The following is a 15,666-nucleotide window of genomic DNA, read 5'->3' as shown; positions in this document are numbered from 1 at the left end:
GCCGGGTCCTTACTTCACTGAGGGAGGCCAGGGATCAAACCCATGTCCTCATAGATACTAGTCAGATTCGTTAACCACTGAGCCATGATGGGAACTCCAGGTGCTGTGTTAAATTTGTAAATTAGTACACACAGAACTGACATCTTTAGGTTGATGTATTTTTCTCCAAGAACATCATTTATCTTTCCATTTGTTCAAGTCTGTTGGGTTTTTCAGGTGTGTTTTTATACTTCTATAGAGATTCTTATTAAGCTTATGTTTAGGCATTTTGTGGATTTTTTTTTTCCTTTTATACGTAGGATTTTCTCTTCAATTTTATTTTATAACTGTTTCTCTTATTATAATTGAAGCCTATTGGTTTTTTATGTTTATTGCATAGCCTGCTAAATTTTCTGATTTATAGTGTTTTTTCCATCAGTTCTTTTGAATTTTCCAGATACATCTTTTTTTTTTTTTTTTGCTTTCTAGGGCCACACCTGCAACATATGTAAGTTCCCAGGCTAGGGGTAGAGTTGGAGCTGCAGCTGCCAGGCTATGCCACAGCCATGGCAACACCAGATCCTTAACCCACTGAGTGATGAGGGATCGAACCCTCATTGTCATGGATACTAGTTGGGTTTGTTACCAGTGAGTCACAATGGGAACTCCCGATTTTATCAGTATTTTAAAACATATTTGCAACATGTCTGGAATAAGCGTGGTTTGATGTTTTGATTGCTGGGAAAAAAGCCCCAATCACTTTTGGCTACTGAGAGGAAAATGGATTATAGGGGCACAAAAGTATCAGTAGGCTAAGTGGAGGACTTTCACAGCTGTCCAGACAAAGAGGTAGTTTGGGTTCAGTGGTCGCAATAGATGTGGAGGGATGTGGGCAAACTTGGGCTGTTACTTGGGGAGGTAGATTCTATAATGGTGCTATTCACGGAGTCAAATAGGCAGACTGTTTCTGACAGTTTCACGTCAAGGTAAGGAATTTGTTTCAGGTGTAAATCAACACACTGGTTTCTTTAATGCAAATATCTTGCTGTTAAATTTCTTTTGTGGTTGATCTACATTCTGGCTTAAAGTCTTTATTTTGTTGTGGGCTAGTAACGGTGGGTCCATGGACCACACTTTGAGCAGCACCAATCTCTAGTATTTTTCTCTTAATACCAGTTTATTTAACCAGTCTCATGCTGTTGGACATTTAGGTGGTTTAGTACTTCTTCCCCACATCTTTTTTTGGTGTTAGAAATAAGTAATAATGCTTTGAATTCTTATTTATATAATCAAGTATACATTTCTTATGATTTCTTTAGCACAGTTCCTGGAATAGAATAAGAGTTTTGGAACATATTGACAAGTTGTTCTTCAAAAACATTGTACCTACTTACAGAGCCATATTTTTTTGCCATCATTGAGTTTTTTTAAGACGTTTTTGCTAATTTAGATGACACATAGCAAATCATTATTTGAGTATGTATTCATTTGATTACTAGTAAGACAATGTTTTTCATGTATTTTTTTGGAATTGATATTTCCTTTGCAAATTTTTTATGTTCTTTGATCATTTTTATTTTGGAATATAGAATATATTTTGTGTTAGGAATATTTACTCTTTTTTTTTTTTTGTCTTTTTGCCTTTCCTAGGGCTGCTCCCTTGGCATATGGAGGTTCCCAGGCTAGGGGTCTAATCGGAGCTGTAGCTGCCGGCCTACGCCACAGCCACAACAATGCAGGATCCAAGCTGTGTCTGCGACCTACACCATAGCTCACAGCAATGCCAGATCCTCAACCCACTGAGCAAGGCCAGGGATCGAACCTAAAACCCCATGGTTCCTAGTCGGATTCGTTAACCACTGCACCACAATGAGAACTCCCAAGAATATATACTCTTTGACTCTATAATGAAAATATTTTCCTACATTAAAAAAATAGATTTTCGCATTTTTGTGTTATATAGGATGTTGTTCCATTTAACAGAGTCTCGCAGCATAGTTACTTGGCTGGAGGTGCTCCAAGCTCTCTGAGTCCATGTCTAAAGAGGCTATCCTCTGAGGCAGCAAGTTCACTATTGGTCCACCATGCTGGGATGAAGGTTTTGGCATGAGGAACTTGGGAGTTAAGGCTCTCGTGTCTGGGAAATGTGAATGGGTGATAGCTATTAAGAGAGTACTTTTAATTTTGTTATATGTAATAATGAAATTGTTGGGTAGAAACGCACACACACACCATACACGGAAATGTTGAGGGGTGAAAAATGTCAGAAATTTGTTTTAAAATACTGCAGTAGGGAGTTCCCGTCGTGGGTCAGTGACAATGAATCTGACTAGTGTCCATGAGGATGCAGGTTCGATCCCTGGCCCCGCTGAGTGGGTTAAGGGTCTGGTATTGCCATGAGTTGTGGTATAGGTTGCAGACACGGGATCTGAGCTGTGTGGCTGTGGCTGTGGTGTGGGCCAGCAGCTGTAGCTCTGATTGGACCCCTAGCCTGGGAACTTCCGTATGTGGTGGGCTCAGCCCTAAAAAGCAAAACAAAACAAAAACTACCAAAAAAAAAGGGGTAGGCATAGCAAGTATGTCTCAAATTATGGTAATTATTAAATCTGAGCGATGGGCATATGGAGGTTCTTTATACAATTTATTTTTGTGTATGTTGGAAAACATTAATGATAAAAGTTTTAAGAAGGCTCTTCTTGGATCTTTGCAGTGCTTTTGGGGGATTTCCTTTGGAGTATCTGGGATTCTCTTCTTACCCCCTTTCTCTTGGCACTCTGTAGGTGATGTGATGTTCTACACACAAATGGAGCCAGCATTTAACTCAGCAGTGAGTCAAAGGTGGAGGCCCATTATTGTCCCTTCATTTAAATGTCCACAGTCATTTGCAAATAATGTATATTCTCTCTCAGGTACAAAGTTCTAAGTATATCAGTTAAATCAGGTTATTAATCTTCTGAATCCTGTGTCTGTTTGAGACAGTTCTTTTGTATTTGTCTATTGGAATCTAGGCATTTTTGAAAAGTACAGCAAGTTATTTTGTAGAATTTTCCTTATTTTAGATTTGTCTGATGTTTTCTCATGATAAATTCAAGTTATGCATTTTTGGCAGGAATACTACAAAAGTGATGTTGTGGTCTGCTCAGTGCATCATATCAGAGGGCATCATATCCTGTGTCCCTTTGCTCCATTGCTGGTGCTCTTCCCTGTGTTTTCATTGATTAGGATGGTATCCTCTGGGTTCCCTGTTTTTTTCCCTTTGAAGTTAATATTTTGTGGGCAGATATTTTGAACCCATGTAAATCTCCTTTTTCTCATTAAACTTTTCACCAGCTAGTTTTATTATCCATTAATGGTTTTTGCCTGAAACATTTACCATCATGCTTACCAAATGGTAAGTGTAAATGCTGGGTATCATGTTTTGACATTTTGTTACTCAGCCACTCCAGTTCTGTCCCAGATCTTTTGGGTTGCAATGTATAGCAACTTTATGAAAAAGAGCAACTAGTTCCCCACAGTGGTCCAGGCACATGGGTACCTGGCAGTTGTGTTATGCTTCCTTAGGACTGGTTAAGTCCTTTTATCACCCCTGCTTCAGTTGGGCACCAAGTTGCCTCTGCCTGTCTGCTGTCCTCTTAGCTCTAGCACCAATCCATGGCCCAGGCAGCTATGTCTGGGTATTGGGATCTGTGACACAGATGATATCAACGAGAATAAATGAGCTGAGGTGGCTGTTTTCAGAAGGGTAAATGGCATGATGGCCTGTCATGGATATGTGATGGGGTCATATATCTAATGGGGTCAAGAGAAGATTTGTTCATTTTTGTTAAAATGAGAGCTCTATGAGCATGGTAACATGCTAAAGGGAACAAGTCAGTAGACGAGAGATTAATGATGAGGACAGAGGGGACCGTTGTGGGGATCCTTGAAGAGGTAGGTCTAGGCTCTGGGGAAGAGGATGGACACTTCTTTCAGGAAGGCATTGGAAGGAAAGAGGTGAGTATGGACGTGAACATCACTGTTTTATAGGCTAGTAGGCACAGATATTAAGGTGTTATTGCCTGATGGCCTCATTTTCCATTATGATCTAGAAGTGAAGATCATATCTTGAGAGTGAAGAGAATATATCCTAAGAGTGAAGGGGCACAGACCTTGAGGACATCAGTGAATAGGGAAAGAGTTGTGAGGAAATAAGAGCTGCCTGGGCTCACAGAAAGATTTCCAGGTAGCTGGTGGTAGAGACCATGAGTTTTTGGTGGCCTCAGTCTATAAGGCTTTGTGATTTTTTTTTTTTTTCCCAGCAGCCCAGGTAGGAGATGGATAGTTTTTCCAGCAGCCCAAATGGACAGATGCATTGATGGGGGCATGTGGCTTTGCCACATACTGTGTTGGCAGGACATGAGGAGGTGGGAGAGCAGACGAGGGGTTGGAGTGTAGAACTTTGGAGAGGTAGGTTTGAGTCATGGATCGTGTGGTCTCTATAGGATGGGAGAGGTGGTGAATTGGGAAGAAAGAGGAGTGAAAAGATTGAAGTCAGAGAATTATAAGAGGAAGTATAAGGATTCCAGAGAACTGGCAGGATAGGTACATTGGTCAGGCTGTTGAAGCTTAGCATTTCTTATGTGGGACACTTCTGGCTGATGAGGGACTGGAGTGAAATAGGATGGAGGTAAAGATCACAGGGTTGTGAGGGGCCTTGCTGAGGTTGATGAATGGGTTATTTACATGGATGTTGCCACTACCAGATGATAGCAGGACATTGGTGGAGGTGGGCGGGTGACTGTGTTGCAGGTGTTGAGGGAGAGAGGGAGAGGTGAGCAGGATTGAAGCATGATAGCAGAACTGCATGGACAAGCTTAAGGGAAGGTGGCATTTTGTCTGCCAAGGGATCAGAGATGGTTGGATCTGGATGTATGCTGGAACTAGCTGTCCACAAGCCTCCAAACTTGCCTTGAAGCTGGTGGGAAATGGCATTTACTCAGGCTTCCAAAAGTTAGTCATTGAGTCTTTGCTTATATAATTTCTTCTTCCTATTGCCCCCTTCCCTGCACACCATATGGTCATTGTCTGTCATTCTTTCCTCGAGACTATAAGTTCCTCGGATGGAGGGAAGTTATACTGTGTCTTTGCATCTCTGGCACAGTGCCTGGCGTATATTTGGTTGAACTGTATGGAATTTCCATTTAGTAAGTGAATTTGGTCTAGTTTATCATTTCTTTCCCTAATCCGTGACTTTCCGTTGTTAGCTCTTGTTGAATCTTTTTCTAAAATCGTAAGACCTTTTCTTAGTTTGACCTTAGCCAAGTGCCATGAAGATGAATGGTTGTTTCTTAGTGACCAGCTAATTTCTATGCAGGCCACAGTCCATCACTTCACCTGCTTAGGCTTTTTTTGTTTGTTTTGTTAACTCCCCTTTTGCTCTCCTCTACATGTGGTAGAACTAAAAAGAAGCTAGTTTGTACTCATTCTTCCCCAGTTGCCCCAAATTTCCTAGCCCATTTGCCCATGTATTTCATTCTCTTATTGATTCTTACTGAGTACATGCATGCCAAGCAAAAATCAGGACCTTTTCTGTGTCTCGTGCCAGTGCTCACTGTCTTAAATGTGTTAGTGAACCTGCTGCTGCTGTTGTGGTGGTTAGTTCCTCTGAATGGTGACTTTAGTTTAAAAGTTGCCCCAGACAGCTTTTCAAATTCCTAATGGCCTGTGTGCATTACACATTAAAGAATTCATTGAATAGCCATATATCTAGATTAGAAACAACTCAAACCAAATTTATCTCATGTAATAGTACAACATTTTCCTTTATAGGTTAGGGGAAGACAGGTATAATTCAGTTAAGTTGGTTTAGGCTTTTTCAGGGGTTTCCAGTTCTCCTTTCTGGTTGCTCTTTCATTGTCTTGAACTCAGAGGTGTTTGTTCTTGCTTTCGTGGTCACCAAGAATGTAATATGGATATGCTCTTCATGTCCCAAGGCCACCATAAGTCTTGGATCAGACTCCTCCTCGAAGTGACCTGAATACTGACTTGAGAATTTCCTTAGCCCCTACTCCCACTACTCTCTGATCTGGACCTTTCCTTTCAAGGGGGACTCCCTTGAGGTCAGTTCCTTGAGAGGACCTACTTCCGTGAGGAATACACGCTGAAAGACCTTCCCTTCCCTTCCCTTGGAGGGTTTCCTCAGGGCTCCCACTCCCATGCTGGCCTTCCTGGGAGGTCTAGCCTAGTCATGAATTTCCTGGTTTTTTCCCCTCAGGGCCAGTACTATAGTATTAATAAAACCAATGACATTTAAAGAAAGAAAAGCTCGATTAACCAGTTATAGATCAATTTTCTGGCTCCAGACCTGCTGGACACTCTCCTTTTACCAGAAATGCTTTTCACGTCCCCCTTCTCTGCCTAAAAGAATCTACTAATTCTTAACAGATTAATCTGAGTTTATATTTAGATGAGAGTTATCCATTAACATAGAAGTCTGAAACTAGATAGGGCTGACAGCGTTGAAAGTGGCTAGAAGTTAATATGCAGCTTTTAGACCACAAAGTTTTTGTGGAGACCTCGGGTATCTGTTGCCTGGCCATTGGCCGTCCTTAGAAAGCTGGGAACACCTTGAGACTCAGACCAGAAGAGTATGATCCACCTTTGAGTTTGAGAGTTTGGCTCCAGTGAGTCTTGAGACTTTTTGATGCTGGCACATTTGTATGAGGTCAAACATCCCACTATCTACCTTACCCCACTCCACCCATCCCATTCATTTCCAGTTACAAAAATTTCAACCTGTCTGGGTATGTACAGAGTCAGCAGGAACTTTGTAGTGTTGAATGCCAGGCTTCCGATATTGAATCAGAGTCCACTGAACCAGTGTTTGTCAAACTGCCCTAATGGATCATGACATCAGTTTTGCAGATTATGCCCAGCACTGTTGTTCTAGGTATTATGGCTGTGTACCCAGCCACCCCAAACTTAGTGTCATTAAACAACAACCATTTTATTATGCTTATGGATTCTGGACCAGGAATTTGGACAGGGCATGGTAGGGAGTGGTTTGTCTCTGCTCCAGGATGCCTGGGGCCTCAGATGGCAGGGAGTGATTCCAATGACTGGGAGTTGGAATCATTTGGAGGCTCTATCACCTACGTGTCTGGTCCCTGGGCTGAGATACCTTGAAGGCTGATGGGGTCAGCTGGGGCTGTTGACCAGAGCACCTATACTTAGCCCCTGTGTGTCTATGTGTGGTGTGGACTTCTCACAGCAAGGTGGCTGGTTTTCCAAGAGGGCGCTTGTAAAGGATGTATCTAGAGAGCAGATAGTCTCTATTGGTTGAGGCAGTCTTGAACCTGCCCAGATTCAAGGGGAGGGGACAGGGTCAAAATAAGTGCAGCTGTCTTAAAAACTACCATAGGTTGCTTTCAGAGTTCCTGTCGTGGCTCAGTGGTTAACAAATCCGACTAGGAACTATGGGGTTGCAGGTTTGATCCCTGGCCTTGCTCAGTGGGTAAAGGATCTGGTGTTGCCGTGAGCTGTGGTGTAGGTCACAGACGCGGCTTGGATCCTGCATTGCTTGTGGCTCTGGTATAGGCTGGCAGCTACAGCTCCTATTAGACCCCTAGTCTGGGAACAGCCCTAGAAAAGGCAAAAAGACAAAGACCAAAAAAAAAAAAAAACAAACAAAAACCCAAAAAACTACCATAGGTTACTTTAAAATGAGATGGACTATAAAATAACAGAGCGCCTCATGTAGTAAGAACAGGTACTGTTGTGAAACTTCAGTTTTTATCCGTGTCTGTGTGTTCTGGTTCATGATGTAACATGTTTTACTGTGGACTACAAAATGTTTTTTTTAAAGCACTGCTTACCTGTAGTAACGTCTCATTTGGTTTATGAACACCGCATTGTATCTTAATACATCAGTTAGTAAGACCCCAAGGAGTTGATTGTCACTTTCCCATAAGGCCTTTGCTTTTTGGATCCATTGTCATCCCTCACCAGGAAGACCTTGAGGTCCTGTTGGAGAGTCACTGCATTTCAGAATGAGCTGTGGTCTGGACTGGCAGCTACAACTTCCCTAGAGTTTTAATCTAAGCTTTGCCAGTCAGTTTCCTAAAAGATTAGCCAACAGATGTGAAATGAAGAGGGCATACCTCTCTTTGTAGATGATCAGAAAATATTTAGGGATCTGGAGGCTGAAGAATGACCCATAATAGGAAAAAGTCTGCCTTTTCTGCAGAGAGTGGGGTTTGAAGTAAAACGGTCTCAGGAGGGGTGTTCCACCGTCGGTGTTGAAACCACAATGAAATATTGAGATTGAGGTCTGCTAAAACAATCAGCTTTCCTTTCCTTCCTCCCTGTAGTTATTTCTATCCTTGCAAGGAATTGTGTAAAAGTTGACTGAGCAGTGGCATTCGCTATCATCTTACAAAACATTGTACTGTATTTGAGGAATAGTGCCATTAAAAAAAACCCTAAATTTTTACTCTGATATCTTAGAACATTTACATAAATTTGTGTTTTTATTGGTGTGAAAAGGATACATGTTCACATTAGAAAAACTGGAAAATACAAATAAGTAAAAATAAAAATCATCTTATTTTACCACTTAAAGAAAATCACTGATTTTGTTGTTGTTGCATATCCTTCCTGTCATTTTTCTGTGGAGATGTGTATATAATGATGGGCTCTTGCAGTACACTGTTCTGAAACCTGCTTTTAAATTTTTTTAAATTTTTTTGCTTTTTAGGGTTGCACACGCAGCATATGGAAGTTCTCAGTCTAGGGGTTGAATCGGAGCTGCAGCTGCCAGCCTTCACCATGGCCACAGCAACTCAGAATCTGAGCCGTGTCTGCAACCTACACCACAGCTCATGACAACACCAGCTCCTTAATCCACTGAGCCAAGGATGGAATCTGCATCCTTATGGATACTAGTTAGGTTCATAACCCGCTGAGCCACAATGGGAACTCCTTAAATTCTTTATTTTTTTAGATTTAAAATTTTATGGGCACACCTGCAGCCTATGGAAGGTCCTGGGCCAGAGATTGAATCTGAGCCTCAAGTGCTAAGATGTAGCTTCGGCAATGCTGGATCCTTTAAGCTACTGCTCCGGGCCAGGGATTAAACCTGTGCCTCCACAGTGAGCCCAGGTGCTGCAATAGGATTCTTATTAACCAACTGTGCCACAGTGGGGACTCCTGAAACCTTCTTTATTTATTTTTTAATGAAAAAAAATTTTTTTTTGCTTTTTGGGGCTGCACCTGAAGCATTTGGAAGTTCCCAGGCTAGGGGCGGAATTGGGGCTGCAGCGGCTGGCCTATACCACAGCCACAGCAAACGCGGGATCAGAGCCGAGTCTGTGACCTACACCACAGCTCACAGCAATGCCAGATCCCCAACCCAATGAATGAGGCCAGGGATTGAACCTGCATCTTCATGGATTATAGTTGGATTTGTTTCCGCTGCGCCACAAAGGGAACTCCCTGAAACTGCTTTTAAAACTTAATGTTGGAGTTTCCATCATGGCTCAGTGGAAACAAATCTGACTAGGATCCATGAGGACGCAGGTTTGATCCCTGGCCTCACTCAGTGGGTTAAGGATCTGGCATTGCTGTGAGCTGTGGTGTAGGTCAGAGATGTGGCTTGGATCCTGCATTGCTGTGGCTGTGGCATAGGCTGGCTGTAGCTCCTATTTGACCTCTAGCCTGGGAACTTACATGTGTGTGAGTGCAGCTCTAAAAAGCAAAAATAAAAGTGAAGTGCCTTGTTAATAATTACTAACAGTTTGTCAGTTTTCTTATTTCAGCCGTAGGTAGTAGAATCCCCTCAAGGTAGAATTTTTTTTTTTTTTTTTTTGGCTGTCCCACAGCAAATGGAAGTTCCTGGGCCAGGGAACAGATCCAAGATGCAGTTGGAACCTATGCCGCAGTTGTGGCAACACTGGATTCTTTGACCCACTGCGCCGGGCTGGGGATTGAACCTGTGTCCCAGCGCTCCAGAGACACTGCCTATCCCGTTGCACCGCAGTGGAGAACTCCAGAATTTTTTTGTTTGTGACCCAACTTTCCATAATAGTTACTTTCTCAATAAATCAGTATTGGCTACACTCAGAAACTTACATTTCTTTCTTATTTTACTGCTTTTCCCTTCCCTCCACACCATGTATTTGCTTTCAGACTCCTTCAGATCTGTTCTGTCCTCATGGGTCTTTTTCTTTTCTAAACTTTCTTACTTTGGAGAATCTTTCACAAGTTTGCAGAGATAATTTTTTTTAAACCAAACTCTTTTCTGTACTTATAACGTCCATTACATTTGCCTTTTATCATACGTCTTCTCAATTATACAGCATTTTGTTTCCATTTATTCTCGTTTTCCATACTGGAATTCTTCTGGTGATGCTGGGTAAAATTATGAGGACAGTAGTAAAACAATCTATAAAACTTTAGGATAGAAACAGTTTCTGGTGTCTGACTTTGCCTTATAGTTTTCTTGCCAAGCCTTAGCCAGGACCTTTCTTTTTTTCTTTTTTCTTTTTTTGCTGTTTGCTTTTTAGGGCCGCATCTGTGGCATATGGAAGTTCCCAAGCCAGGGGTCTAATTGGAGCTACAGCTGCCAGCCTACACCATAGCCACAGCAATCGTCAGATCCAAGCCACATCTGAGACCTACACCACAGCTCACAGCAACACCGGATCCTTAACCCCCTGAGTGAGGCCAGGGATCGAACCTGCTGTTTCCTAGTCAGAGTCATTTCCGCTTCACCACCATGGGAACTCCCAGGACCTTTCTTTGAAACTGCTCCTTCCATCTTTGTTCATTTCTGAGCCTTGGACTGTATCAGCTGCAGCTAGTATTTATAACTACAAAACTACTTGCTTTTTTCATGTAACAAGAAGTTTGGAGGAGAGGTTCTGGGATGGTTAATTCAGCAGCCCTCGGGCAGCTTGTCTGCCTTCACCTGCAAGGTAGCAACTCTGTCTTCAGCATCATGCACTCGCACAACATGGTCTCAGGCAGGAAAGGACACTGTTTTAGCAGGGAGAAAGAGGTTTCCTATAAGACCTCCACCCATCAGCGGGCTGCCCCTCAGTTCCTCTTGGCCAGGGCCTCTATGTGCCTGTGCTCTGCTTCAAAGAAGGCTGCAGCAATGAGCATCTGGTGGTCTCTGCTGATGCCAGGGGAAAAGGCAAAAAGTGAGATGTTACTGAGAATGCATCCTGCAGAGACTGTCTACAGGTATAATCCTCTCTTGTGTTGAGCTCAAACCTACTGTTACTGCCATAGGCTAGTTCTATTCATTGGAGCCCCCCCTCCCACCAAGACCATTTTAGCTCTTCTTTCTGCATGTGAAGTTTTCAAGATATCTGACAATGGCTGTTACGGCTTTTCCTGGAATATTTTCAGTAGCCTCCATTGAATCCACCCTGGTTTGGCTTGGTCTTCTAGCCACTGCCTCCCTTAGTCCCCCAGCCACACTGGTTTCCTTCTCCAGTGGACTTACTTCCAATTCTGGCCTTGATCGGAGTGGGAGATGTGGGAGCAGCTCTAATCTGCTAGCTGCTGGTATTTGGAATCTGTTTTACTGTTTTCACCTGGTATTTGTGCTCTGGCATTTGAGTACTTGCCTGATTTCAGCGCTGTTAATTGCTGAGACCTGCCAGTGAACTAGGCCCTCTATCATCTGACCTAGCCCCTCTGCAGCCTCAGCTGCAGTGGAATCTTCCATCTCAACCACATTCAGCCAGTTGCTATTCGCCGTTGTCTGGGTGGCTTCACATCTGCCTTTGCATATAGTATTTTCTCTTTCTAGAATGCTTTCTTTCTTTCTTCCTTCCTTTCCTTTCCTTTTCCTTTCTTCCTTCCTTTCTTTTGTTGTTGGTCTTTTTAGGGCTGCACCCGCAACATACACAGGTTCCCAGGCTAGGGGTGGAATCAGAGCTGTAGCTACTGGCCTATGCCACAGGCACAGCCACACCAGATCTGAGCCTTGTCTGTGACTTACACCACAGCTCATGGCAACACCGGATCCTTAACCCTCTGAGCGAGGCCAGGGATCAAACCTGTGTCCTCATGGATACGAGTCAGATTCACTTCCACTGAGCCATGACGGGAACTCCATCTAGAATACTCCTTTCTTTCTTCTTAGCTGGCATAGTCCTACATTTCCTTCAAGATGGTGATCCCCCTCCCCCACCTTCCTGGGCGGAGTTAATCAGTTACTTCTAAATCACACTCTGTACTTGCTTTTGTTGTTAAACATTCACAAAGTGTTGTAATTACTTGTTTATATTTTCTACACTTCTATATTTAGCTTCTGGAAGATAAGATCCATGTTTTTATTTCTATAACTTCAGCATTCAGGGTTAGTGCATAAAAAGCGCTCTATAAATATTTGTTGGGGGAATTCCCAGGGTGGCACAGTGGAAACGAATCCAACTAGGAACCATGAGGTTGCAGGTTTGATCCCTGGCCTTGCTCAGTGGGTTAAGTAAGGATCTGGCATTGCTGTGAGCTGTGGTGTAGGTTGCAGACATGGCTCAGATCTGATGTTGCTGTGACTGTGGTGTAGACCGGCAGCTACAGCTCCGACTGAACCCCTAGCCTGGGAACCTCCATATGCCACAGGTGAGACCCTAAAAAGCAAAATAATAATAATAATAATAATAAAATAATAAATATTTGTTGGAATAAATGACAATTTCACATCTGAATTTGCTGATCGAATAGCTATTTCATATCCTTTTTTTGGCGGGGGTGGGGCATACCCATGGCATGTGGAAGTTCCCTGGCCAGGAATTGAACCCGAGCTGCAGTTGCAACTTGCGTCACAGCTACAGCAATGCCACATCCTTCACTCACCATGTCCTTTTCACAACAGGAAATCTATGTATATTAAAAGATTATACAATACAAAATACATGAGATTGTATTATGCTACCTAAACCTGGACCTGATAGCCCATTACATTTCTTATTTGGCAGTCTAGACTGAGGCCCAGAGTGGTACATGACTAACCGAAGGCCACATAATGAGGAGAGGCAGAGCTGGGATTTGCCTTTCACATATCTTCCAGTTTCTAGAGCAGGAGCTTCCCAGGTACATGGGGGAGGGGAGAGGTGGATAATTAGCATCACCCACGTGGCTTTCAAAGACTCTGCCTTTGCTTTCCTGTGTGCTTTTGCTTACATGGACTTTGATCTTTCTCTGCCTCTTCACTTGCACTCCTGCCTGCTTTTCCAGACCCAGCGTGGCTCTTGCCTTTTCTGCCTTCCTTCATCAAAGCCACTTACCCCTCTTCTGAGTTCCCATAGCTGGTTAGCACATGAGGCAGAATTGTGCAGTGCAGGTATGAGGCTTGGGGTCACACAGCCCTGGGTCTAGGCTCCACACTCTCACTTATTGGTTGTATGGCTGGCAAGTAGATTAACCTTGTTGAGTCTGTGTTTCCAGTCTGTAATGAGGAATAATAACAACAGTTCCTACTTTATAGGGTTGATGGGAGGATTAAATTAGACACTCCTTGGTACATGGTAAACACCCAGATGTTACAAGCTCTTGATGGTGGTGGTGGCTTGATTATAGTAAATCACTGGAAGTGGATTACCCACCTTCTCTGGCTCCAGTTCTTCTTGGGCCTGGCTGCTGGCTGCTGAATCAAGGGCTACCTAACTTTGTAAGGGGTTTGCTAACCTACAGGCTACACTCAGGCACTTGTTGGAGTATTTTGGTGAATTGTGAGCCACATGGGAAGTCCATGGAGTATTTCAGTGAGTAATGTTCACTTATAATTATTGTTACTTGGCACGTGCCAGTGCTTTGCCATCTGGAGTTTTGCTCATTTGTGTAGGGGACGTTTCATAGAAGAAGTTGTTGTCTCGGGTCTACTGAAAGAAAGAACAGAATGTTTTCTCTCTTTATTTCACAGCTACAACCAGCTTTGAGATTCAGTGTTTATATAGCCCTAAGTCTCTGTTAATTAAGGAAATGGATTAGAAGAACCAGTTTAATGAAAACTCACAGACTGCAGGCAGTTTACACACATTCCCTTGTTTGACACCATAGTACAGGCTCACCTTGAGTTGTGAAAGGAGCAGCCTGAAATTCTTTTGGCTTTCTTCTTGATTAATAACCTGTAGATTGTCTGTCGTTGGTATAAAAACTTGGATAATTTTGTTGTTTGGATTTCTCCTGCTTGTAAATGAGAAACCAGAAAAATACAGTGTATTTATTATAAGGGGAACAAAGGTCGTGGAAACAGTAACTTTTAAAAAGAACCCATAGTTACCTAGCTTTTAAAGGCCTAGACCTGCTTGTTTTAGTCCTAAAAGACTGTGGAATAAACCCCTCATTTTCTCTGATTTACAAGGAAACTAAAATGTGGAAAATTTGATCTTTTAAGAGGCATGACTTCTGGTTTTATGGGATTGTTTATTTTAAAGTTTAAACATTTCAGTGTCTCATGGTACTCTTAGTTAAAAGGAGGTTCTCGTGAATATCATGTAGCTATTAAAATTATAATTTTAGATCTATGTTGCAAGAAAATACTCAGTTTTAAGTGAAAAGAAGCAGGGGAAATGGTCACTTTATGAAATGTATCAGGATATGTGCTCATTTGTTAACAGGGATTACTACTTGAGGTTAATAACTTAGATTTCAGGTAATTAGCGTTTTATTTTTCTCCTCTGCATCTTTTCTGTATTGTCTGGATTTTGGAGTAACTATGTATTACTTTAGATTCAAAGAAAGTATAAAATAATTTTCTTTACTGAGGAAAGAAAGTAAAACCTAAGATTTAAACTTTCTACACCCTTCCCTGGAAAATTATCCCAAGAAACTAGGAGGGGGAAAAAAAAAACAGAAATTAAGGGTATCTTTGAAGAAATGAGGAGATGTCTGAAACTCAAACCAAAAAATAAATGAAAAGCGTTTTTGAAAGATTGGACCAGATCTATGAGAGGAAGTAAACAGAAGATGCTTGCAGCTGCAGACTTCAGGAAAAGAAAAATCAACTAGCAAATAACACTTTCCAAGGTGAAGGATATATACCCTGGGGTTCAAAACCAAAATGTTTGGTTTGAAATAGTGGAAACGAGTACACAGGCTGGTGGCAGTAGCTTCGCTGGATCCAGTTTGATTCCAAGATGCAGAGGAGTCTGGCCTGAATGAGGACTTACACAAGTAGCATTTGCAGGGAGCAGGCTGAGCTGTGGTGGCAGGAAAGAGCGCAGTCCCCACAGTGCACATGTACTGTCCTGCCAGAAAAAGAAAGAACACTCCTGCTTCCCTAAATGTGGCTCTGGCTCTTCTCCCAAATAAGTCTTCAAATAACTGGTCTAGGAAGAACTGCCTTCAAAAATGAATAATCAAGGAGTTCCCGTTGTGGTTTAGGGGGTTGGTATCTGTGAGGATAGATAGTATCCATGAGGATGTTTGATCCCTGGCCTCTCTAAATGGGTTAAGTACCTGGTGTTGACCCAAGCTGTGGTATGGGTGGCAGACATGACTCTGACCTGGTGTTGCTGTGGCTGTGGTGGAGGCCGGCAGCTGCAGCTCTGATTCACCCCCTAGCCTGGGAACTTCCATATGCTGCAGGTGCGGCCGTAAAAAGAAAAAATTAGTAATCAAAAACTGGAGCTCTCCTGTGGCTCAGCTGGTTAAGGATCTGGCATTGTCACTGTAGTGGCTTGGGTTGCTGCTGTG

General features: G+C 42.6%; 1 protein-coding gene across 15 annotated transcripts in view; it reads left to right on the top strand.

Annotated features, from left to right (window-relative positions):
• PDE8A (phosphodiesterase 8A) overlaps nucleotides 1-15,666 on the top strand; it is a 147,796-nt gene that overhangs the window by 33,306 nt on the left and 98,824 nt on the right. Inside the window, exon 1 of one of the 15 annotated variants that reach the window (XM_084968502.1) lies at nucleotides 13,160-13,312. The exons of the other annotated variants lie outside the window; for them this stretch is intronic. Within the exon in view, the coding sequence (XP_084824628.1) occupies nucleotides 13,289-13,312 (24 nt within the window). The 5' untranslated portion in view covers nucleotides 13,160-13,288. Of the gene's footprint in view, nucleotides 1-13,159; nucleotides 13,313-15,666 lie in introns of those variants that run through there. 15 annotated transcript variants of the gene reach the window in all.

The sequence above is a fragment of the Sus scrofa genome, chromosome 7, assembly GCF_054392235.1.
Source record: "Sus scrofa isolate SSC_HxYL_T2T_F1_AM1 chromosome 7, Sscrofa_HxYL_maternal_Yorkshire_Landrace_v2.0, whole genome shotgun sequence".
NCBI classification, from domain to species: Eukaryota; Metazoa; Chordata; class Mammalia; order Artiodactyla; family Suidae; genus Sus; species Sus scrofa.
Note: the sequence above shows the minus strand (reverse complement) of the source record. Positions and strands in the feature narration are given on the sequence as shown.